Source organism: Bombus fervidus, chromosome 5 (assembly GCF_041682495.2).
Source record: "Bombus fervidus isolate BK054 chromosome 5, iyBomFerv1, whole genome shotgun sequence".
Taxonomy (NCBI): domain Eukaryota; kingdom Metazoa; phylum Arthropoda; class Insecta; order Hymenoptera; family Apidae; genus Bombus; species Bombus fervidus.
The window spans coordinates 12,934,365-12,958,549 of record NC_091521.1 but is presented as its reverse complement, the minus strand read 5'-3'; the positions used below and the strand labels follow the sequence as shown (position 1 = coordinate 12,958,549).

Genomic DNA, 24,185 nt, shown 5'->3' with positions numbered 1-24,185 from the left:
AGCGTGAAACTAAAACGAAGGATCGTGTATCTTGTCAAAAATCGTTTTCTATATTCGCTCGAGCTAAAAGATAAAAAAAATTTTGAACGACAGAAAACTCTGATTAAAGTCGAAAACGATCCGAAGAACACAGCAGGATCGAAATGTTGCTAATCGTTTAATTCGTAAAATTTAATCTTCGCAATTTTAAAGGAAAATTCAAACGAGAAAAAACAATTTAGAACGAAGGAGTGAAAAAAATCATCGAGAATACTTGAATTCCATCGAATTGAAAATTCAACCCAGAAGCTAACCCAAACCTAACCCAAACCAACCCAGGTGATGCAGAAGGTGACCAGGAAGGCCTGCTTCGTGGCGAAATACTGAAGCCAGTGTGGCCTGCACGGGCCCCAGCCGCAAGACACGTCCGCGTCGTCGAACTCCGTGTGAAGACTGCTCGATTTCTCGTCAGACATTATCAGCTTTCCGTTTTCAGCTGCACCGATTTCGTGTAACTTCCCGTTTGGTATCGAGCCGTTATTGTTGTGCTGCTTCCCGCAAATCAGTCCATTCCCATTCGCCATTTTCGGTGGAATTATCGTCAACGCTTCGACGTTTCCGTTCGCCAGGATCTGAGTATCCTCGCCTGCCATTATATCATACGGCGATCGATCGACGCTTCGTTCCGCTACGCTGTCCTCTTCTCTTTCGTCTTCCTACCCTGTCCTAGCACCCGTTCGCACCCTCTAGCCGGGATTCTTCCTCGTGGGAGGACTCTCACGACCGTTCAAACGACTTTCATTCGAACGGTCAACCTGCAATCACAGAAAAACATTTTTCATCAGCTTAGATCCGAATATTCGAGCGTTTTCGACGATGATGTCACGTAATTTTTAGAGTGAAAAACACAAGATTCGGTCTGAAGTCAAGTTTATTTTTCACAGTTAGGTTTTGCTACAAAAAGATCGGAAGAAGAACTGTTTGGTCCTGGCTCGTACCATCAGGGAAGAAAGCTCGGTGTGGGTGTGCCCTTTTGAACTCAGAACGCGGATTCGTCGTCCGCACTTTTCGATAGAAAAGTGAGGGTAATGATCCGCGATACCCATTGGCTAATGAATGATAAAGAAAACCAGATATGGGCATCCTTGTTCTTGGGAAAAGTTTGTTATCTCGCCAGACACCCGCTTTCTCCGTAATAGTTAAGAGCGTGCAACAAATATGCGGACCATCTGTAAACCGAAAATGTTTATGTGAAGAGAAATGAAACAGAACAGATTCGGTTTACGGTGTCTCCTTAGGCCTGTTGAGGGTTAGCGTTAACAATGGGTAGTCCTTAACGCCCAGACTATGAGGAATCTCGCAAGGGCCATAGCATCTAGCGTAGCACGTGCTAAACAAAAATTTGATCCGTGACAATGACAACGATAGAATATCATAGCGATGTGATAACGATACAATGAAATAAATAAATAAGCAAAGTTTAGCATAAGCTGACGACACGATCGTTCAGCATTCGCGGAATAAGACTTTCATCCGCAAAGCGTCTCGGTGACTGTGACTGTAGTTTTTAAATGTCCGGTTACGCGGTTGCATAAACGTCATCGATATTTGTTCGCGATACTCGGTGCGCTAGCACGACGATTTCTACCGATGATCGTCGCCCAGGGAAAAACGTCAGCTGAGAGGTGTCCAGGAATAAATCGTCAAACTCACGGTTGTGATTTATCATCCGTTCGAAACGCTTTCAAGATACACTCCGTATTTTTGTATGTCTAACTTATGTGCGTCATGACATTATTTATAACGGCGGTCTCTCCAGTTATCCACCGCGTTTCTGCGAAATCGCGATTGCTTTGTTCCGTGGTGAATGAAATTTCGTGCCATCTCCGGCACGGACTTTTGCTCTTCTTAAAGGTCTCTTAAAGGTTCTATGAAGAAAATTATGCCAGATGAAAAAAGGAGCTGATAATTCTCACGAAAATTCTCCCGTAGACTTTCTACGAAACAGTGCAACAGTTCTCTCGCGATTGTTTAGAAAGTAATCGCCAGACACGCGATCCTGTATGCATAGGATTTGGTTGCAAATAAAAGGGACACGAGTACGCGATAGAAATCCTTTCTCCGTGTGACTGACGGGTAGGAAACAGGCTAACTGGAACAGCCTGTAGCCGGTATCCTCTCACTTTCATCGGTGCCCGACTTTTCTCATTTCCCTCGCGTTCCATTGCACCGACTATCCCACCGATGCGGTTTTCGCTGACAGCGAGTAGGAGTCTGCGGGCTATAACAGACATCCACCTACACAACGGGTGGTCAAAAACCACTGTTTACCGATTTGTCCACCCTGCCCTTTTGATTTACGCAATTTTTTTAAAGCTATTAACGACGTCGCTAAATACGAAACAATATAAAGGTAACAAAACGAAAGAGATTCGAGTAAAATATTTCTCGAAAAACTAACATTACGGAACATCGCGAACTACACACCGTAAAATTCTTTCATCGTTTCTAAGAATTTCTTTTTCACCTATCGACGACTAACTCGTTAAGAATTAAACGGTAGTTTGCCACGATATTTCAAATACTTCAATTTTTTTTCATAAATCTAATGAAACTGTAGAAAACTAACCGAGAAAAATAGCGGCGAAATATCGCCGCTGTGTTAAGAACAGAGTGTAATAATTATAAATTAATTAAAAACAAGTAGCGAGTGGAATGTTACTTTCACGCAACGTTTGCCTCTAATTGGTTAAGCTTGCGTTAGTTTTGCGCCTTTTTGTGTCAGAATAACGTTTGTAGCGAGAATGCGTGGCAATATACGTGGACGAAGAAGGGAAGAAGATTTCACCAGGGGATCGGGGAACGATTTCGTTGGCGGGCGAAATGATTCAAGAGCCGTCCGGCCAAGAAACTTCCTGTCGAATGGGCTCGCGCATGATAATAAAACGCGAGGAATGGCGCACGAGCGGATTTTATTTCAACGTTAATTGGCTGCGCACGGTAACCGACCTCCGAAACACTGTCCAAGAATACGAATGTGTTTACGGCACAACGTCGTTTCGCCGCGCCATTGACCCGTTAATGTTCAAACGTCGCACGCTGCCAATGTAGCCCCCTGTGTATTCCACACGTGTCGAGGGTACAACCTTCGGCAAATCTATCTATTCGATCAACGCTCCTTTCGAAAGGAATTTCAACATTTCCGCCAACAGGAGAACAATTTCTATAGCACGCGTGACTTTGATTGAATTCAACGCTTGTCTTTAACACGCGGTTCTTCTGTTGCCGAAGACTAACCTTGACGTCTAATCTCATCCAGGAAGTTGTCCAACGATAAATCACGTTTCTTTTGCGAGCCAACCGTGTTCCAAAGGAATAGAAAAAAAGTTTAATTATTGTCGTTAACGTTTGTTTTCAGATGGATTTGTTTCTGGTCACGTTAACGTGTTCCGGGAACTCGAGACCTTCGTACAGCTCCTCGCTGGTATTCGACAGGCTATCTAATCTCCTTCTAAAATCCTCCGTCGTTAATTCTCTTGCCTCAAACTTTGAACTGTTTTACGAGCGAAATAAAAGAAACCTAGACATCCAAAAGATATTGCCAAAAGATTATTAACGCGTTCTTCGCTCCAACTTTCGATCCTACCTTCTCTCGAACGAAACAAAATCTCGATGGAGAAACAGCGTTTTTAATACGTTAATACTATTCGACCGGCCGGAATAACCGATTTATAAGCGCTAATCACGCCTGGCAGCGTCGAGTTGATCAACCGAAATTCCGCGCGAGCAGCGCGATCCAAACACGACGGTAGACGAAGAGCGGGAACCGGTCGAAGATTAAGAAGTTCAATTAGCCGGTGGAACTTTCGCCGGTTAAGGAGGGCAATGTCGACACACATCCTCGACTGCAATCGGAACGAAATCGAAAGGGCCCCGGGAGAAGAGTGTCTCGACTCTCTCGTGCCGCGTTCTCGATGGCGAAACTGCCGCGGCAGTTGCCTTTTTGCCGATCGTAAATCCTTTTCGGACAACACCGGCTACCCAAGTGAAAATCTTCGCGGCAATGGCCGATTGTATCCTCCCGGTGCGCAGCACGTCGATGAATCACCTACCTCGAAATCTATCGTTTTAATCATTTTCCAAACGACGCTGTTTCCCGATGGATCGGCTTATGAATATTTATCACGTGCTCTGCCAGTTTTCTCATAGTCTCTGGCTGATTCTACATCTCGCGTAGAACGATTAGAAGTTTCCTCGTCTGCACGGGAACCTTCCTTTCGCGACGTTATTTTGAACGAAACGGTTCGTTTATCGACGATAAAACGTGGATAATTTTTTAGGACGGCTATTCAGTCGCTTGTTTTGACTTTACCCGAAGATTTATCACGAGGTAGGTATAACTTGTTGCCACTGGCACAGAGAGAAGACACTTGAAATTTATAACCGTTGTTTGTACGATCCATGGCTAATTGGTTTTCGATGGTTCGTGAAAAGTTGATCGTTTGGTAAAAGTAAGCGGATTAGAACTAGTTCTGAGGTTCGTTACATAATTCCAGAGGATCTGAATTCAAGACGAGAAAATTCGGTACGGTTTCTCGCGCGGTTAATTAGAAATCCCACTTGTTTTGTGATTTCGTTGGGGGGTTTCATAGGTTCCCTAGGTGGTACCGAGCATGATGCAACGAGAAAAGAAATTTCCGGTAATAAATTGCTGTGGTATGCTGCCGTAGGCTTGCACGGGGACTCAAATATCTCGTAAAAGTTCTTGGTAAGAGCCCACGTGCGTGCTTCACTGAGATAAAACCTGACAGCTGCTATTCTTATTATCGGATTATCGATCTATCGGTACCGATCGATACACGAATATTTTTCCGTTTTAATTAATCACGAGTAACGAATTACACGTAACGATACTCTACTCGTTCGTAAAAATTATTCCCGATATTTAATCGTTCTCGAAGCATTAATATTTTCCATAAGAAACTAAATCTTGACTATTCGATACGCTCTCAGATGTATCCTCGATCGAGAAATTAATCTTTAATCCGCGAAACCACTTTATGTTCTACGACAGATTACGGAGAATCCTAGTTATAGGGTTGGCAATAGTCGCGATTTATTTCGATTTCGTCGATACCGAGTCGGAAAGATTAGCTCGCCTGCGAAGATGCAATACGCGAACACCTGGACTCCGTGACGGTACGTACGTGTACGAAAACAGCGGCGTTCCTCGTCAAGTTCCAGCAGCGTTGCGCCGGAGAGACTTGGTCTAGGTCGCCTTTCACTGTCCTACTGACGTCTCGTGGTTAGTTGGTTAGTTGCTCTATTCTACTACGACTACAACTCAATGCCAGCGTGCACGTTGTCGTACAGAGCGACCCAAAAGAAACTGCCGACTCGGAAGGCCAAGCACGTGATTGGACGATAGAAAAAAAAAAAAAAGAAACGAAATCTGCCATTCGAGCATCCAGACATCAGAGAGCCAATGTTTCACGGTTGTCGAAAATATCGTCTCTTCCTGTTCCACGTGTTTCTCGTATAATTCTTTGTATCTACAACCTTTCCCCCGTGAAAGCAAATTAATAATAAGAATATCGAACGATTCGTTCGTCTTTGTATCTTGCGCGCGAAACGAAGAAAGCAATTTCTCTCGGGTGGCCCTCGAACGTCCATCAAAGTGCTTCAGAGTGTGCAAAACAGTCTTCGTCGTAACACGTTTGAGCATCGTAGTCAGAAGCGATCGACATGCAGCGTAAAACAGCTTGTGAAGAACCATACGAAGGTCTGACAGGACGAAATCGAAGGAAGGAACGTCGATCGTGTAAAGGATCCTTCCGCGTCGAATCGTCGAGTCGGCCTTTGTCCGGACAACGCGTGTCCTGTATCCATGGCACGCTTTTTATCAACATTTCACGGTCAATTGCCCGTCAATTTTCGAAACAGCTTTTTACCATGCTCGACGCGTGTGTACAAAGCTATCCTAATCGATCGTAGGTTCTTAATCGTTTCGAGAATGTCTAGAAACGTTTCGTCATAGAAAAATGCTTAATCGCCTGGTTTTTGTGTGGAAATACTTTCGAGGCAACACCGATAACGATCCGCGTTGATGCAATAACATTTCCAATTTCCGGGTAGAATCGGCACGTTATATGGAGCAGATGTTTGCAATTGGAGAAACTACTTTTTAATTATGTCGTTTAACCCACCGCGAGCAAAGAAAATTATACGAAAAACGTGGACAAAGCCATCGAATAAGATTCCGATTTCTCACGCGATTCACTTTCGATCGACAGCTCGATCGCGGTGAACGCGTGTCGCAAATCTTTGCAAATGCCCCCAAGAAAGTAAGTGGAAAGCAGCGAGATTTATATTCTACTTTGATGTTCCCAGCAAACTTGCTGAACCTGATCTTGAATCTGGTTTACGGTGATACGTTCACATGCACGTGGAGCGGCGTGCTAGAACGCTCAAGAATAATTCCAGCCACTTCTGCGGAACAATAAATAATAAACGCCGCTAAAAACTGGACAGGACTGGTGAGAGACGATTTTCATGTTTTGCCAGTTTCGTACACTCGCGATCGATCCCTAATTCGCGCATCGATATTCTTGTCTTTCCTTCTGCTATCTGGACTATGTACATATTTCCATTAGCAGATAATTAAATACGTCCGAGAATAATTTGATTTCTTCTTCCAAGCCATCCATCGTCTTTTGCCATTCCTACAACCGTAACTTTCTTAATTTATTCCCTTTTTCTTTTTTTTCTTTTCTTTTTTTTTAAAGATACAATTTTTAAGATACAACCGTCGGTTTTCCACGGTTCTTACGGTTTGCCACTTATCGTCACTCGACTTTAAGAAAACGACGTAGAACGAGGAAGAAGCCCGATGCGAAAGCTAATTGCACATGCAAGATACGAGTGAGAACAATTAAATCAGCGGACTCACAAGCGAAAGGTAGAATTACACGGACGTCGATTCCCCTTTCTCAAACAATCATCCAGGATGGCTATAATTCTAATTGAAGTTGAAATAATCGTGCAACGAGTGGAAGACGGGACCGTAATCAAGCGAGGATGAAAGTCGTGTTCTGGTGAAGTTGTCTCCGTTAAATCACAGCCGTCGTCGTGAAAATCGAAAGCAGCGAAAGTAATTTCCATGGCTGGGAACAATAGGGGGAATGCCGATCTCGACCCCGTTCTGGAAAGCAATAAACGCCACGGCAAAAATAGAGATCGGGCCTGTGTATTTATCGAGCGACGAACCACAGCCAATTTTCCAAGTGAAAATCTCCTATTCTCCGATGCTTTTTTCCTCCCTGTGGGATTATAAGTCGTAAATCAATGGCAAAACATATATCGCGAGCGAATCAAGGACGATCATTCGCGGTGTACACGCGAGTCGCGAAATTGAATCTGTATTGAATTCCTGTATTGAATTATTCGAGCCGATTATAGAATCATAATCGAATGGTCGCCACGAGAACAGAGGAGAACAGCTAACCCCTGTCATTAATTAAAATTGAAACGGAACCGGGAACAGGTACGTACGCGAGGGGAAAAACGAAGCTTAAGCCGAAAGTTCAATTTCCACCGTTTGCCACAGGGCAGCACGGACAACAAAAATTTAATGAAAGAAGCCGCAGGCCAGTAGAGTGAATCGAACGAAAATAAAAGTGAAAGATGAGCTCGTTCGATATCTCGTCCGCGACGCGACGTCCCAAAAGAAAGCAAGAGTTTAATGGAAACTAGAACATGAAAATCATGTCATTAGAGCACCGAACGAGACTCGGTGTACGGCCAACGAAAGTCAAACTCGTCCTTGCCTTCTCTTTCTCTATCTTGACGATTTCTTTTTTCCCCGTTGCCGCTCGTTCCCGTAATTCGACGCATGATAAATGCCGCTTCCGAGCTGTAGCAGCCTGTATTTTTTCGTTCGAACCATCGATCAACGGTGGTGCGCACACCTCGAGAAATCGTCCGACACCGGTTGCAACACACGGAGCGTATTTCGATCGTCGATTCTCGAAAATTTATACTATCTCTCGCGGCCATTAATAGTCCAGTCCGATACGGCTCGTAATGATAGATAAACGTCGCTGTATTAATAACAGTCGGTATTCGGACCGGCAATAAACTTCTACGGAAATTACGGGTAATAAAGGCTCAAAAGGTTCGCTTTTTACGCGGCCTTTTACATTAGCTACTCTCTGGGATCTCGTTAACATTGTAGCGGCGATGCTCGTGAGACGAGCCGCAGGATACGCGAGTCGTGTATAGAAACGGCAAAGTCCATCGAAATTGCGAGAAACCTACGAGAACGACTACGTTCGATTCGATATCGCGACGATCGAGGAAGTGCTCCGTGACTCATATTCCATCTTCGTATTTTTTCTTTTTTTTTTTTCCCTCTCTCGTTCTATAGTCGATCATCTTGTTTCTTTTTGTTTCTTGCGAAACGAGTTCAGCCAAACGATCGTGGATGAAAGGTATCGAACCGGGATCTGTCTTGTTGATTCTCGAGGAATCGTATACGCGTTGGGTAATTTCCGCGGAGAGGTATAACGTGCGAACTAAGATACGTTGGGTACAAGAGACGGTTAAGTAATTTACACCACGTATATAGGTTTCTGGAACGATTTTGTGCCAAGTGCACGGAACTGTTCTCGCGTATGCGAGAAGAATTTACGAACTCTTGCAATTTCAAATGCGTATAAACAGGCATTATTCGAAGATATTGTAAAAGTTTATTACGCGAAATTACACGAACCAAGTTGTATTTAATTATCTAACAAAAATCCAGCCCACTGAAATCAACCCCAATTACAAACCACAATAAACATGGTTCCTGAAATGACATCAGACTCGATTAACCACTTAATCGCTGCAACGAGACGTAATCCAATCTTTACGAACTACCTCCATAAAACCACGCCTACCGTAACACTCGGCCCAAAAGGACCTGAACGACGATTCGATCGTGTAGTAAAATGCAGAATTCCCTTCTACAAAATAACAGGATAAAACGCGTAAGGACGAGCTCTACCTGTTTCCAATCCGTTCGAACGTTATTCCAAGTGAAAAACGTGGAGGAACTTTTACGATCGCGAAGGCCACGTAGATATACCTGTCGAGTACTACATCCACGCAAAGTGCACGTAGGATCAAGTTCGAACTAGGTCTGGGCTACCGTGTATCGATCACGTTTAATTTAAGTTCAAGCCGGATTAGACCTAGTTAGATCAAAGTTACCGCTAGCTTAAGTCTTAAATAGATTCGACTTGTCTAGGTTATACCTAAATCCAATGTCCCGTTATATTTCACGTTCATAGAAACTCCAAGTAACTCGAGAGTTCTCCAAGGCCGACGGATTGAAAATTCCTAATGAAGGAAACCGAGCGATCGGTGGTAGAAGAGGTAGAAGAGTCTGGTATCCGGTACAAATGACATACTAGCATGACCAAAGTGCAGCGTATTATAGCGGACATACATAGACAGTAACATGGAGCTGCAGCGCATTATGGTGGACACAGCGCGATGTAATAATAGACGTGTATTCACGACCGCGGTGGCCCTTCGCCGCAAATTACCGACAATCATACCCAACGCTATCGGTAGCATCTTTTTTGGCAAATAACACGCTAACTCGTGCTTGTATCCTGACTACGTCAAGGCCGAACGACCGGTGCACGTATCCACTACACCTCTACACCAACGAATGAAAAATTAACGAAGGAAAGAATTTTAATGAGAAAAGTCTTCTATCTTCTTGCGTACGATATAAATTGAAAATTAAATTATCGAGATACCAGACGTAGCTGGTCGTTATTCGAAAATTCCCGTTTCCCATTGGAAACCATTGGAAAGGGTATACGAATACGTTAACGCGATCTAAGAGATCAAAATTCCCTCGCGTACAGGCACAACCACTTACAGCTTGACCACACGCGATCCACCCTTGGTGGCGCAATTGATCGCCAAGCGGTGGCGAGCTTACGTGCATCCTGCCGAATAGAATTATGGCAGGCCGACTCGAAACCGCCTAACCTGCCATCCGCGATACGACTTGTTCAACGTGATTTCCACGAATTAGCGATAGATCGAAACTAACGCAGATCGCATCGATTGCAAGTGGAACGAAAGGTCTCGGCAATTCAACAATTCCAAAAATACTCGACCGCGTGTTTCTACTCGTACGTATCAGGTATCGATATTAACTACATCGATCAATCTCGAGGATTACGACACAAGAATTGCTATTCCATTAGACGGTAGACAGAGTACGCGGTCAACGAGAGAAGCGAAAAGATCAGCAGACGATCGGCACCCGATTCCCACTTCTGGTGTCCGCGTTTCCCGAGTGTCTGCAACTCGCGTGGCAAGCCACGTGTGTCCGACTTCGCGGTTCTCCAACGTCGAACGACACGACAAACGCAAGCGGGATTGGATATTGCACGTGGGGTACCGGTGCCAGGCGATACGAATCGATTCGAAGCTTTCACGCTTTGGCTATAGGCTAAATACGATACGCGATCTCATCACGGGGATATACGATTTATAATTAGTCGGCGTTCGACTTCGTACGTTTCTATAGTTGTCCGTCCAGGCGTTAGAAATTCTCTTAAGATCATTTTCTACGTTTCAAGCATGTCGAAGGAATTTCAAGCTTTGCTCGGTACAAAGCTACACACTTAAAGGCCATGTCCGTACGAGATAAGAGACTATCTTCCATAATACGCGCGTACGTACTTCTTCCATAATTAATTTTGCCCGTATCCCGATGCGTAATCGAGTTACGGCGAGTCGTTGATAACGCGCCAAGGTACCGAGAATTTTTTCAACGCGGACGGAAAGTCTTCGATCTCTCGATGCAGCGTGCGAGTGGAGTTGTGCCGTTTCGTTATTCTGCCCTTCATACCCTTCCCACGATTAGTTGGACATACTGAGCCGCTTGCTAGATGCGAACACGTTCTAGCCGGCGGATTATGCGAGTCAAGTGAACACGGTGCACAGGTGTGCCGACGCTAGAGATGGGATCAAGCGAGTGAACAATGCACAGCCGATAACGTTTCATCGCGGTATAGCGTGATAACGAATTATTCGGCAGTCGACGACACGATTTCTCCGGTATTCGGATAGCCTAATCGTCACCAGAAACGAAATAACAAAGGAGCTACCGAATAGATAAACGGCGATAGCGAATTTATCAGAAACGCTTGTGCAAAGTCAATTCGCTTAAACATTATTATTCAATATACATAACGAATATTAAATGCTTATCGGCAAAAGCACACGATCGTAGCTAATTCGCTGTAGTCTAATATCGATTTGGCAACGAATCTTGAAAACTAATCCAGCTACCTTCCAGGGAAATATGACATTAACTCTTTGCCGAAGAGACTTTACTTTTATTAAAAATACTGCTATGAACTAAATATGTACGAACGCGTGTATTATTAGACCAATTTCCAAGTACGTATTATAGAGATCGGGATTATAGTGATCTCTATTTAATATATAAATTTATTTCGAGTGATTTAAACAGAGAACTATATCTATCTATAATTGGAACTTACAATTAACAACTCACAAGTAACCTGCAACTACTCGCACCTTCCTCGTAACTGCAACTAATCGCAACTAAGTCGTAAATCCAACTACACTATTGACTACTGACCACTCTCTCCACCAAGACGTCCTTCTTATACCACAGTTTCCGATACTCTTACAACGTACAAGTGTTTTACAGCTGTTGGTCCAAATCGATCAAATACGTCTTTTTTAATACTCAATGTCCTAAAGAGCCATAGGCATATGGTTCATCGGCATTTCCCATCCTTGCAGCCTGTCAGCGTTTCTATCGTTTTCTACCTGTGTTTCATTCAGGTTTCTCTAACAGTTTTTCCTCGACACTACGATATTTTAAGCTCGAAGAATAAAAACCACACGATACAAAGATATCGAAGAGTAAGAAACGACATAAAGATCAGCCACGAGTGACACAATTCAGAATGTAAAGGGCAAACGTATCCGGACGAGATTAGACGCGAATCAACGTGAGCGCGGTTTGATCCCATCTCTAGTCGACCCACAACACACCGATGCACGCGCGCAGCTGTTTGCCTGCTTGCAAAGTTTTATGCACGCATTTATTTCAAGCGTTCAGCATCTATGTAACCAGCCAGTGCGAGGCCTACCGGCGGTACGTACCCTTAATGAATTCGCGGAAATCTCATTCCCTGCGAATTCTTCGCTACACGCATAAGGCTGTACGCGAAATGAATCGTTCGCTGGCTCGTTACTACCGTCCGGAAATATTCTCGGAATCCGTGGAAAATGGATGTCTTAGAGGTAAGCGATTTCAACCCTTTCGAGAGATTTGTCAAGAATTCGCATCTTTTCGCCAGCGATCCAGCAACGATCTATGGGCGATCCGAGTGCGCGATCAACGCGAGTCGAACGCTACGAAGAATGTTTCTCGATCCCAATGGACTTCATTGATCGCGTTCACGCTAGATCAGAGGCCTTGAATCTCGATAGAACGGTCGGTCGACGCTTCGGAAGCGATCATGCGAGGCGGCGATCGATCGATTTCTGAATACACTTTGTGTCTCCGTTATTTAATGTTGGATCACGAGCTTGAAAATTTGTATTTTCCACGTACTCCGAGATGACGCGATTGGCTGCGTCGATTTTATAAAGATTTAAAAATACCAAATTTAGTTCTCTTCCCACGGAAGATTTCTGTAAAAAACAACGTTGAGTGAGTCGAGTAGAATTGTCGCTAATAAATCAGCCGTCGATCGGCTTGTCGCGGAAAGAAAAGCTGAAACTCGACTTCGTCGACGAACCTGCCAACGAAACTTCTTTAACTTGTTCTTCGCTGAAACTTCGTGACATCGAATCACAGAAAATAGAAGTTTTATAAATAATTTCAAACCTGTCTGCTCCGATATAACCGTAGAATTCAACGGTGTCTTTTTCTATCTCCAAGACTCGATTTGTCTATTTGGATAGTAATAAAAATACGCAGCCGTGTCGCTCGATTAACACGTGCAACGACAGTGCGTGAAATTCCGAATCGTGCTGGCGATGGTGCGGCCGTAACAACGGCGGCGAGAGTGAAAGAAAGTGAAAAAACCGGGACAGGAGCTATGCACCGGAGAGAAAGAGAAAAAGAGAGGCGAAACTGGCCGGATGACCTCGGTCGTGGAGTTGCAGTTGCAGTGCGACAGGTTCGCAGCTGCGGCTTGTCTCAGATGTCGAGGCTGACGTTGGCGTAGGTGTGAGAGATCTGTGTACACGCGGCGTTTCGTTCGAACGGGCCGGTCGATCTGTGTCATGGCGCCTTTCAGCCGGTTTAAAAGTAAAAGTAATTGATAGATAGCGTCTCAGGCCAGCAAGGATCGTCCTTTGTCGCATCCTGCCGCGTCTCTTCCAGAATCCCAGAGTTTTAACACGATTCAAGGATTAAATACCTCGCGAACCGTGTGATCTGTCACGATCAATTAATCTTACCGTCTTGGCTCTTTATGCTGGCGTTAACTTAGTGCCAATTATAATTTATAGATCTTATCGATTCGATCGTAGTGATTACTCGTGCGTACGACGAGTGCAAGTGAGAAGATCCGTTCGGGTAGCCGAACTTGGTGATCGGATACCAAGTGCCAGAGCGCGAGGTATCATCGTTACACGTGTTGTTTACAACGATCGAGATGGAAATTAGAGCCCAGACGCGACCAACTTTTAGATCCAGCAGGTGCGCATCTGTGACCTACTCTCTAAATCGATGGTAAGCACCGGTGACGTAGGCGTAAAACTGCATCGGATCGTTAACACGTGGTGCGACTGTGATACATAAAACGCGACGTTTTCGATCCAACTATTTTCGAATATGATTCGATCCTCTTGAATGAAACCGACGCGGAGAACGAGGAGAGACGCGTACTTCGATTCTGGTTGGAACTTTGAAAAATCTTTTCGAAATGAAAAGAGACGATAAAACGCTCGGCATGGTCGTAATTATAATAGTACGTACTTCTATTCGATGATCGGATGGTTAAGTTTATTAGCGTGGAAAGATTATGAAGATTGGCACGACCGGATTTGAAACTCGAAGCGCTCAATTGAGCGTCACATGAGCGACGTCTTCCACTCCTAATTTTAGTATCGAAACGACTGTCACCTAGATTATTAATTGGAAAATAGCTTCAAGTGTCCTTCTACGAGCTATTCGGCCAATTTCGTCGGTCCCTCAATGTAGTTTGTAAGCTCAAAGCGAGCTACGGCAATGGAACACTGTGTATTGAAACTTCACAAGGCGACGTTACTTCGCGTTTCAAAGCTCCGCTCAACTAGGACGCCGAAAGCTCGGGCAGCCGAGTACCACACGAGAATAAAAACAACCAATAGGAAACCGCTGGAGACTTCGTGGGTGGGCAAAATTCGAGCCAAACCTCGTGCAAATACCGTAGCTTTCGATCTTCTTCCTTCGGCGATCTATCTCCGGCCAGACGATTATTTCCACGGCAATTTATGTCGGAGCTCGATAACGGTGACACGTATAAATAAACGCGGGGGATAGAAATAATTAACAGAAAAAAGAGAGGTCGCCAACGAGGTGTCGGAAGGGAGAGACGGGAGAGAGGGGAGAGAAAAAGAGGGAAGAGGAGGCGAACGAGAGACGCAGAATCTCTCCCGGATGACCTGAGAGCCTGGAAGCTAGAGAGCGCAGCAGGTACGCAGCTGCGGAATGTCCCATATTCCCATGGTGAACTCGGACGCTCGATAATCGAGATATCGAGCACGTAGGTGCAAACCTGAAGCGCGAACAACACGGTCCCGGCCGGCTTCCACGCGCTTGCATCATACGCATTACACACACTTTGCTTGATGAAACAAATTGGTATGACCTGGTCTAGCCGCTGCTGCTTCTCATCGACACCCTCCGGCTAGCGTTCCTCCCGTCCTCCCGATCCCTACCCGCGGCCCCTTCTTTCTTCTTCGTTTCATTGAAGGAAGTCATTTAAAAGAGAGTCGAGCGATTCTTCGGCTAGAGGCCAATTTCCGTGTAGCAATCGTCAGGCCAGTTTCCTCTATGCTTCTTCTATTTTGCTTCTCTCGGCCAATTTCAATTGATTCCGATTACCATGTGACGCGTCATAGAACGTCGTACAACGTTTCGTCGACACTTGGATCGCGATTCGAATCTAGCACGAGCTTAACTCTCGCTTCTGAGGCTGGCGAAGTTTACCGATTGCTCGTACTTCTACAAGCATCGTGCCTACCTGTTTCCTTCTTCGAAATTCTTCTACCGAGAGCTCTACTCACGGATTGCCTACTGTCGGGCTGATCCTCGTCCCACCCACCCCTTCCGTGTCAGAAAACACATTCAAATATCCCGTGACCTGGTCGAGCTAGCTAAAAAGAAGAAACTGGAGCAAGCATCTCCGGAAACGTTCGTTTTCGTAGGGAGGTAGGAGGCTCTGGATTCGTCCAGCAGCGATCGGGTGAAAATCACCGAAAGTAGGGAGGAGGAGGAGGAGGAAGAGTAGAGGTAGGGGGAGGAGGTCGAGCCTGGTCCGGAAAAGGGAAGGAAGAACGAACGTCAGAGCTCGACTGTAGCGGTAGAGAAGAGGGTGGAGGAAGTGGTGGAAGAAGCGAAGCGCGGCGGAGCAGGAAAAAGGGTTCGGCGCGCATAGTTCAAAGATAGAAGAGCGCAGCAGCACGTTGCACCGACGGGCTGCATGTGCATTGGTTGATAGTGTGCGCATGCACGTAGACACAGGCCGCTCTGCGGCACCGCCATTGAGACCTGACCTACTTTGGGACACACGGTTCGCCGACATCGCGCTTCGCCCGAGTAAAAGCACCGAGCAAAGCACACTCCTTGCTCTCTATGCTCGAGCGTGGGCGGCCAATCTTCCCTTCTCGCTCCCGTTCGCTCTTTTTTCCACTCCCTTGTCCCATCTGTCTCGTTTTTTGCTCCACTCGCATTTTTTTGTCGACCGCCGTTCTATCTTCTCTTTCTCCCTTTCTCTTATTCCTTCCTCCCTTCTCTACTCTTTCTTTTTTTCCCATTCTACCCTTTTTGTCTCCGTATCTGTATCTTCTTTGTCCCCGTATCCACTTCTTCGCTCGTCTATCTATTCGTCACTCCCCCGAAGCTCGTTTTCTCTTCGTTCTGCCCTCTTCCGCTGTCTCTCCGAATCCCTTTTTGCTCCACTGTCTGTCCGACCGTGTCTCCTTTTTCCCTTCCCATCCTATTCCACCCTCTCGCCCCTTGCTTCCGCGAACCTCGCCGACGATCCCTCCTCGTTTCTCCCTTGATCTCTGCGTCTCATTTTTGCTCTATTCACGACCCTCTATTCGCTCATTCGCCTCTTTTTCGTCGTCTCTCTTTCGCACCCTCGTCCCATTGCCTTTTTATCTCCGTTTCACACTCTCTCTCTCTCTCTATCGCCTTTTCCACCCTCTCCGCCGCTGCCCGGGTTCTCTGTTCCCGCTCCGCAGGTATAATACAGCCGTTTTCGGTGCAGCCTGGCCGCATGTATCGAGAGATTTCGAGTGCATTGGCCTAGATATTCCGCAACTAGGCGCACCGTTTCGTACGAATTTTCTGGTAAACGCAGATTTTTCCCTCGGGTATATACCCGCGCGACGAGACTGGAAATTCTTCGCGAAGAAGCAGACATAGGAGCGCGATAAAGTCTCCTCCCGGATCGAATCTATTTCTCGCCGAGGCGAAAGATTTCACCGGCGAGAAGCTCGCGAATGAAACGCTTCCTCTTTCTCTACGACCAGAGAGAATCATTGGAAATAGAAAAAAACGAACCACGAGAATTCGCGTATGAATTGCACAGACTCTCGGTGCACGCGTTTGCAATCTTCAAAATTCGTTATCGAAACTTCTGGACCCCTCGATCTTTCCATTTTACCTGTATCTACCGCGACTAAGTATTCGCAATTTGGAAGCAAGAAGGCGAAACACGGCGACAACACGGGCAATTGCAGAAAGGAAAACGAAAGTTAGACGACGCAAAGAAAAGTCTGTGACTCGCTCAAGATAACCACTCGTTAGCTCAAGATGAACGATTCAATTAACACGTTTAGGCAGCGAAAGACAGAGACACAGGGCGAGAGAACGTACGAACGGCTCGTAATTGCTGAATTATCGATGATCATTAAAGCGCGTGACTGCGTTTACGATCGTGTGCCTTTAGCTTTATGATCGCACGAACAGATCCCATAAAGATTTTCAACGCATAAACTCTTATCAGTGCGCGTGCAGCGGCAGTCTGCACGCGAAACAGCCAGGCGGAGGATAGGAACGAGGCGAGAGCGTTTCGTTCGGACCCATCGATTCGATTCCTTCCAGAGACGAGAGTCAGATTCGAGTTTTCTGCTGGAATTACGTCGCGTCGTATACAGAAACGTCAAGTTTACGCTTGGCTTTCGGCTACACGAGCGCGAAAATATATTTCGACGAGCGTAATCGAGCTCGTCCCACGAGCATCGTTGCGCAAATCGTGGACGAAAGCGAACCTGGTATCGTCGGTACGAAACGGAAACGAAAAGAATCGAACGAACGACCTCGGGGCAGAAGGCCGATTATCTTAACGACACGGGATACCTATGTGGACCTTTCACCAATAACGTATTTAAACATTGTCGCTTTATGGTTTAAAAGTAAAAAGAGAAATCGAGAGGGAAAGCAGCCGCGTTTGAACGCGAGCAATCAATTTGCATCAAAGAAAAATTTGTCTTCTGAAATTCGGCGCTGTCCACTTTCTCGTTGTTCCGGGTCTTCGTTCTCCGTCTCTTTAACGTGCAACAACACGCTTTATGATTTTTGTCGCGTCATCCTAAACGCGGCTTTGAAACCTGTTTTGAGTCGGTTCTATGTTTAGTTTACTAAAATACACTCGGCTCCGCGATACGGGTGTTCCTCATCTTCGAATCTAGTTCAAATCCTACAAGATTTGCGCGCCGACGCGTTGACAAAGAGACAATGAGCATGATGGCGTGAAACATCGGTTCGAAGCTTTTGCTTGTCAACCTAAACAAACTCACGGATGCCTCGCGCGTTCCTCCAGAAACGGATCCACAAATAATCCGGCCAGTCTTCTGTAAATTCACCTTGAAACGGTTATCCACCCGTTCTCTCGCGATTCGGATGCACGCGCGCCATGCATCCCGCGTAATAATAAAATCATTACAGTGATTTATACCTAGCTTTGTAATTAAATCGCATTTTAGAAAAATTGAACGATTATCGACATAGATTTGAACATAGTGATGTTGTATACATAGATAATGTAGATAATGTACGGATAGACTACGTCTAGACGCCGATCGTGAGATACAGCTTTCGCGATGAATCCACCAATCGGGAATTTCTCACAATTTCACGCTACCATCTATCCAATCTCGGATTATCCCAGCCACGTAGCTGACGATTTTCTCCTGGATCTCGTTGAATTCGTTTCAAACGATTCAACGAGGAATAGCGGCGCGGGTACGTTTGATCGTGCAAGATCGGCATGCAATCGGCGTGGTTGAAAGACGAGCGTATTGGCGAATTGACAGGTCTACGGGCAAATACACGTGCCATCGATTCTCGCGAGTTGAGAAATCGCTGCACGGGAGAGGCAGGAGAGCTTGCAGCCCCCGTCAACTGGGTCAACGTGACATCGCGACGCTCTTGACGCACGTGCAAACATCTCGAAACGACGCACGCATGTGCAGCGAGCAGTTCGCCTGGATTTCGCTGTCGTCGATCAATGACGTCTGGAAAATGTTTCGTTGCCACTTTCCTACGGTCTTCGTGGAACTTTTGCGCGTGGGACGTAAAACGATCTGGTTCGACCTCCATCTTCGTGAGATGCTACGCGTTTAAATCACGCTTTCCATGGATTTCGTAACGGATCGTTAACTTTGCCGATACTTGGCCGAGACTCGATTTCAACTAATAATCGAACACATATTTTCTTAGATACAGAAAGAATCGATAGAACAGAAGCTGCGTATCGCGATTACTCTCGAGAGAAAATGAAACGCGTCCCGAAATAGAATGTGTTGTTACCTCTTCCGAAAATCCGTTCGTGTAACAGCAACACGTCCAAGTCCAAGTATCCCACAGACTGACTGTACGCCGTAAAGCACCAGAAGCACTCGATATTCCGCGTCGCGCTCGCGCATTCCCAAATCGAACGTGTGTCGTCGAGCCGCGCGCGTGGTCCTCGAAACAAAAAAAGAGGAACGACGAACAAAAGAGGCAAAAACGAGGAACGAACCGAGTGAAAGTGCGAGCCGTCTCGAATTCGCGATTAGAGGGGCCGTGGAGGAGCGGCCGAGGGCCAGGAGACACGACGCGCGCGCCACGCCAGGCCCCGAAAAAGGCGAATCACCTCTCGTCGAAAGTTGCTCTTCTGAACCGAGAGTGTTGCGACTTGACGAGAGAGTCGAGGGTGGAGGAGGATCGCGTACGAAATAACAGGCGGTCCGAACTGCGCAAATGTTTGCGAAATGACGTCAAAAAACTCGCCAGGTTCGCCGATTACTCGCACGCGGTCGCTGAACGCACGCGAAATCCACGAGGGGGCCTGGGCAACGATCGTCCTCAACGAAAAGAGGTTCCTAGAATTCACGTATGCCTGATAGAAGCTACGAAAAATGTTTCGACGAATTATACCAACGGTAGAAGTAAAAATGAAATCGGCCAGATCCACCGATGGAATAGACGATATTCCGAGTTAATTTACGGCGATTACGAGCGTTCGTGAGACGTAAACGACGACTTCCAAGAAAAATTTCTCCGCAATTATTCTTAAATGCTGGCAGATTCAACGGGGAGTGGCTACTCAGTGGTCACCGCTAATTACTCTTCGGTGATGAAAGAAAGATATCCGAGCAACTGTGCGCCGCCAGTAAGGGTAACCACACGAAGGAAGAATTCTGAGATTTCAGCAACGATTCGCACGCCTCTTCCGTGAACTTGTTCCAGCTTAAAAGGCTTCGACGACCAATATTGAAAAAAGGTGACCAACTGACCGGAATTTCAATTGCTTCGAGCATCGATTTGGAGCAATACTAAAGGATTTTGTAAAAAAAAGCAAGCAAGAAGAAAACTGCTAGACAGAAATGATCCAACGAGAGAAAAAGATCTGGCCAACATCCACGCCCAAACGCCAAATTTCCAATAGAAATCGACCTCCCGAAAGAAAAGGTCGAAAGACGACTGCGTAAAAAATGCTGGTAGAGAAAACTGGTGTTCGAAATCGCTCGGAAAAAAAGAGGGAAGCTGTTGGTGAAAAACTGAGCAAGGAAACGTCGTTGAACACGCTGAAAGATAATGCATAGCCAAGGAGCAAGAGAGAGGAAATACTCGGCAAGTTATGTTCGTTTTACCTGGCTGCGATGCACACGAATGCATTTCCACCCCCTATTCATTCGCGCGACGGTGGTAGCTGCTGTGACCCACTTCCATCTCCGGGAATAAACGGCACACCACCCACGCACACGGGATTCTCTCCGAGTTTCATTCGAACACGGAGACCATTGACTTGCCGCATCGTTGTTTCAACGAGGATACCGCTGAGAATGTTTTCCGTGGTCCTCTACAAGGTAAAGCTGGAGAATATGATTGCAGATATGGTACAGTACGTAACATTTTGAGCGGCGATATCGCGAGCTAGATCTCATAAATACGGATGGCCATACAAAAGGAAAAACAGAAACAATTTAAATTAAAAATCCAAGAGCGAAGATATCACGTGTGGAATGGCGATCGAATAGCTACGGCCGATTCCGAAAGTACTATCGATAACATTCCAAGGAGCTTAAAGCAAATATCGTGGATGCCAGGCATCGGCCGAGTACGAGAAGAAAGCAAGCGTCGAAAAGCACGGCAAAAGCAGAAAGTGGAACAGCGGTCGGATTGAAAGCCTCGTTCGGAAACTAACAGACGTTTATGAGACACTGGAATCCGAAGAACGGCCGGTATCTCGTCGTGGAGGCTCGGTATCGAGCAACCGTGAACCGCCTACGCGGTCACGATGCAATCGCAGGCAAATTGGAGAAACTGATAGGGGAAACTGTTGCGATCGCGCTCCTTCCGTCATCGGAAATAAATTGGAAAAGAAACGGCCAATTTTTCGTTCCAACCGTCTCCACTCGCCTTTTAGTCGTTCCGCTACTTCTAGTTCTGGAATTATCGATCTATCGTTCGAATTACGAATACTATCCTTCGATCGAACTCTAGATCGTTATCCTTAAATTCCGATATCGAACATCAAAAAGATAACATCGGTTACCTTCGTTTGGGATCGAGTTCCATCGCGAGGATTAAAAATCACTTTGAAGGAAGAATTTAGATTACACGCGGCGGCGTCAACGACAAAGTGGTACCAACGCTCTCCAAGCGAGTCTGGAACGTCGATTCGCGACCGAATCGACTGAGTTTGCCGGATGCCCGAACCTGTCTCCTCAACCGGCACGCACGGCGCTTCATCGAGACTCCGTCACGCGTGGAAGTCGTTTACCCCTCGGAGTTATTTGGCCCCTTCGTAGCGAGCAACGCTCCGACCAACGCGCTCCAACCGGACGACGAAGAGTGACACAACACGGGGACCGGGGACGGCAAGCCAGCAGCATCGGAGCGAAAGAGAAATCGACTGTTTATTGCCAGGCAGACGAGCCGTCCGGGAGAGGAAGTCGCGAGGGGAGGATAGAAATTTGTCGGTGAACGATAAGAATATCGTTCCCTTCGTCAGGGTGTACGATTTTTCGTTCTATTCTGCTATTCGAATTTTACTATGATTAAGTCGTTAGGAGAAAATATACAATAAAAAATGTCCAGATATCGTTGATGTATTTCTAACTTTTTAAACGTTCGCTTTGTTCCCAGCCAAACATCTGGCATGTTCTGTTCGAGAAGAAAAAAATAATCTGAAATAGGGAAGAACTACGTTCCGGGGATACAGGCTCAGCTGATATCAAACGCATGCGTATCCACGACGTAGCAGTGGGACGGAGGAGGAAAGGGGGATGCGAGGTGGATAAATCGGTCGAAGGAAGGAAACAGCAGCGGGAAGAAGGAAGAAAAGAGAGGATGAAAGAGAAACGAGGCGAAGGAACAGCCACAAAAAACCGGGCGACAGGGGAACGGAGACGGAGGATCGGGAGAACGACGTGGAGATGCGACACACGTGCCAGGGACACGCGTGCGTGTGTAGAAAGAAACAGAGAAAACGAGGCGCGAAGAGCGAGACAGAAACAGGAACAAGTAGAGGGGAAACGAACGTCGAGCAGGGCTCGTGGAAGAGGAACAGAGAAACAGAGTCGAAGATAAGAAAAAAAAAAAAAGCGGAGGTAAAGAAGAGGAACATGTGGATGACCGAGAGAAAAAGTAGATGGAAGGAGAGGCGAAGCAGAGAGAGAGAGAGAGAGAAAATAAATAGAAGAACACTGTACACGAAGAAAAAGCAACGAGAAACCGAGGTAGAAAAAATGTAGCAAAAAAGAGGAAGGTTGGCAAATGTACAAGGTGGAAAATGAAATCGAGGAAGAAAGACAGAAGAGAGTAAAGGAGGAGAGGGAAAAGAGATAACCAGTTTCTCTTTCTTCGACGCACAGCGTAGCGCGAGCACATTGTATAAGAGCACACAACCACGCGATTTTAGACGTTCTACTCTCCCTCCTACGGCCGCTTCATGAGGGTCCCCCTTTCGGCTGCCGAAAACGACATCGAGGAGACCTTCGTATGGCAACTCGCCCGCCGACGGCGACGCCGAGACGTATTCCGCATACGTAAACCCATGTCTCTACTCTCGGAGAACGACGAATCCGCTGGCGTCTCACGAAATTTCGAAGAATCCTCGATCCTTAGCCGAAACGAACGACCGAGAGGTGTGTTCAAGTTCGACACACGCCTCTTGAAAGTAATTTGCGATTCGACGGCCGTACGTTTTTCAAATTATCCGGCGCTAGTTTCCACGAGTCGAGAGAGAAACGTATTATCTGGGAAACTTTTTATCAAGGCGAAAACGGGATCGCGTATTTCGAGTACGAAAGTTGCGATGAAACGACAACTTGAAGCGGCGATTTTCTTGCAGGGAAAAGCAATGGAATAGCGGAGCGCGGTTTCCATCCTAAAGGGTGGACGGTGTATTTTCAGCACGAAGGTTCTGTTAGAGAACGACAACTTTGTTCGTTGAACTTTTGCGCGGCACTCCGCTTCTCGATGGAACTTTTTTTAACTGCGTGGGATGGAATCACGTGGGAACTCTTTCACGACGTGCGTGTTTGCACGGGTGAAATTTGTGTGGGCTTTTTTCGTGGTAGCCGCATCGGAGAATTCCCGACACTCTGTTGCGCTCTTTTTCCATTTTACTTTCCTCGCGATCTTTAAACGGGCAACTTTCTATCGAAGTAACGGCCGAAATTGCGGCGTCGACGCTTCTTTTGTAGCTGCAAAAGTAGGCCAATTTTCTCGTCGCCGTTTATTTTCGTTTCTTATTGTACGTCCGATTCTTCCAGACGCTTTTGATGGACATGACGAATGTGCAACGTTGTACGTAAATAAATGACCTACCGGTTCGAAGGAGAAAAACTTTCGGCTCGTAAAAATATCACGGAAACGCGAGCGTTAAATCGCTTTTCCCAGAAAAGTCCGCGGCGAAACCTTGTCGACAGAATTTTCCGCCGGCCTTTCATAAACTCTTGAAATAGCTACGATATCGACGAGAGAAACATTAAAAATGCCAAAAACATCGAGTCAAACGTATTCCTCGATCCTTCGCGGTTTCGCTAACAGTAAAAAGTAGGTGATAAATAACTTGGATCGTCACGTCTACGAAATACCAATAGTATTTCTCGAATCTATTTTAAAATCGTTACGTTTTCTCGAACGCTTCTTTCAAGCAGGTCTTTTCAATTTTATAAACATTCGCCATTTACTACCACATCGACGAATGGAACTCGGCTATTGCTTAATTGCTCTCCTTCGAGAATGGTCGAAGGGTTTTCCACGTCACTTCGATAAGTGGCTAGATGAAAAGTATTTAACTCGTCCGCGTTTACGAGCGCGTTGTCAGACTGTTTCGACCGTGGCCTTAATCGCAATGTGTACCGATATGCACACACCATACATCACCTTTTTCTGTCTTCATTACGAGTACCGTGAACCGACCGCCTTATCGTTCGCC

General features: G+C 46.1%; 1 protein-coding gene across 3 annotated transcripts in view; it reads right to left on the bottom strand.

The window, feature by feature from the left end:
• The window catches only part of Oatp74d (Organic anion transporting polypeptide 74D), an 82,807-nt gene that overhangs the window by 12,940 nt on the left and 45,682 nt on the right, over nt 1–24,185 (bottom strand). For 2 of the 3 annotated variants that reach the window (XM_072003262.1, XM_072003263.1), the window contains one exon: nt 315–794. In XM_072003262.1, the coding sequence (XP_071859363.1) occupies nt 315–632 (318 nt within the window). In that variant the 5' untranslated portion in view covers nt 633–794. Of the gene's footprint in view, nt 1–314; nt 795–19,063; nt 19,220–24,185 lie in introns of those variants that run through there. The other variant, XM_072003264.1, reaches the window with a different exon arrangement.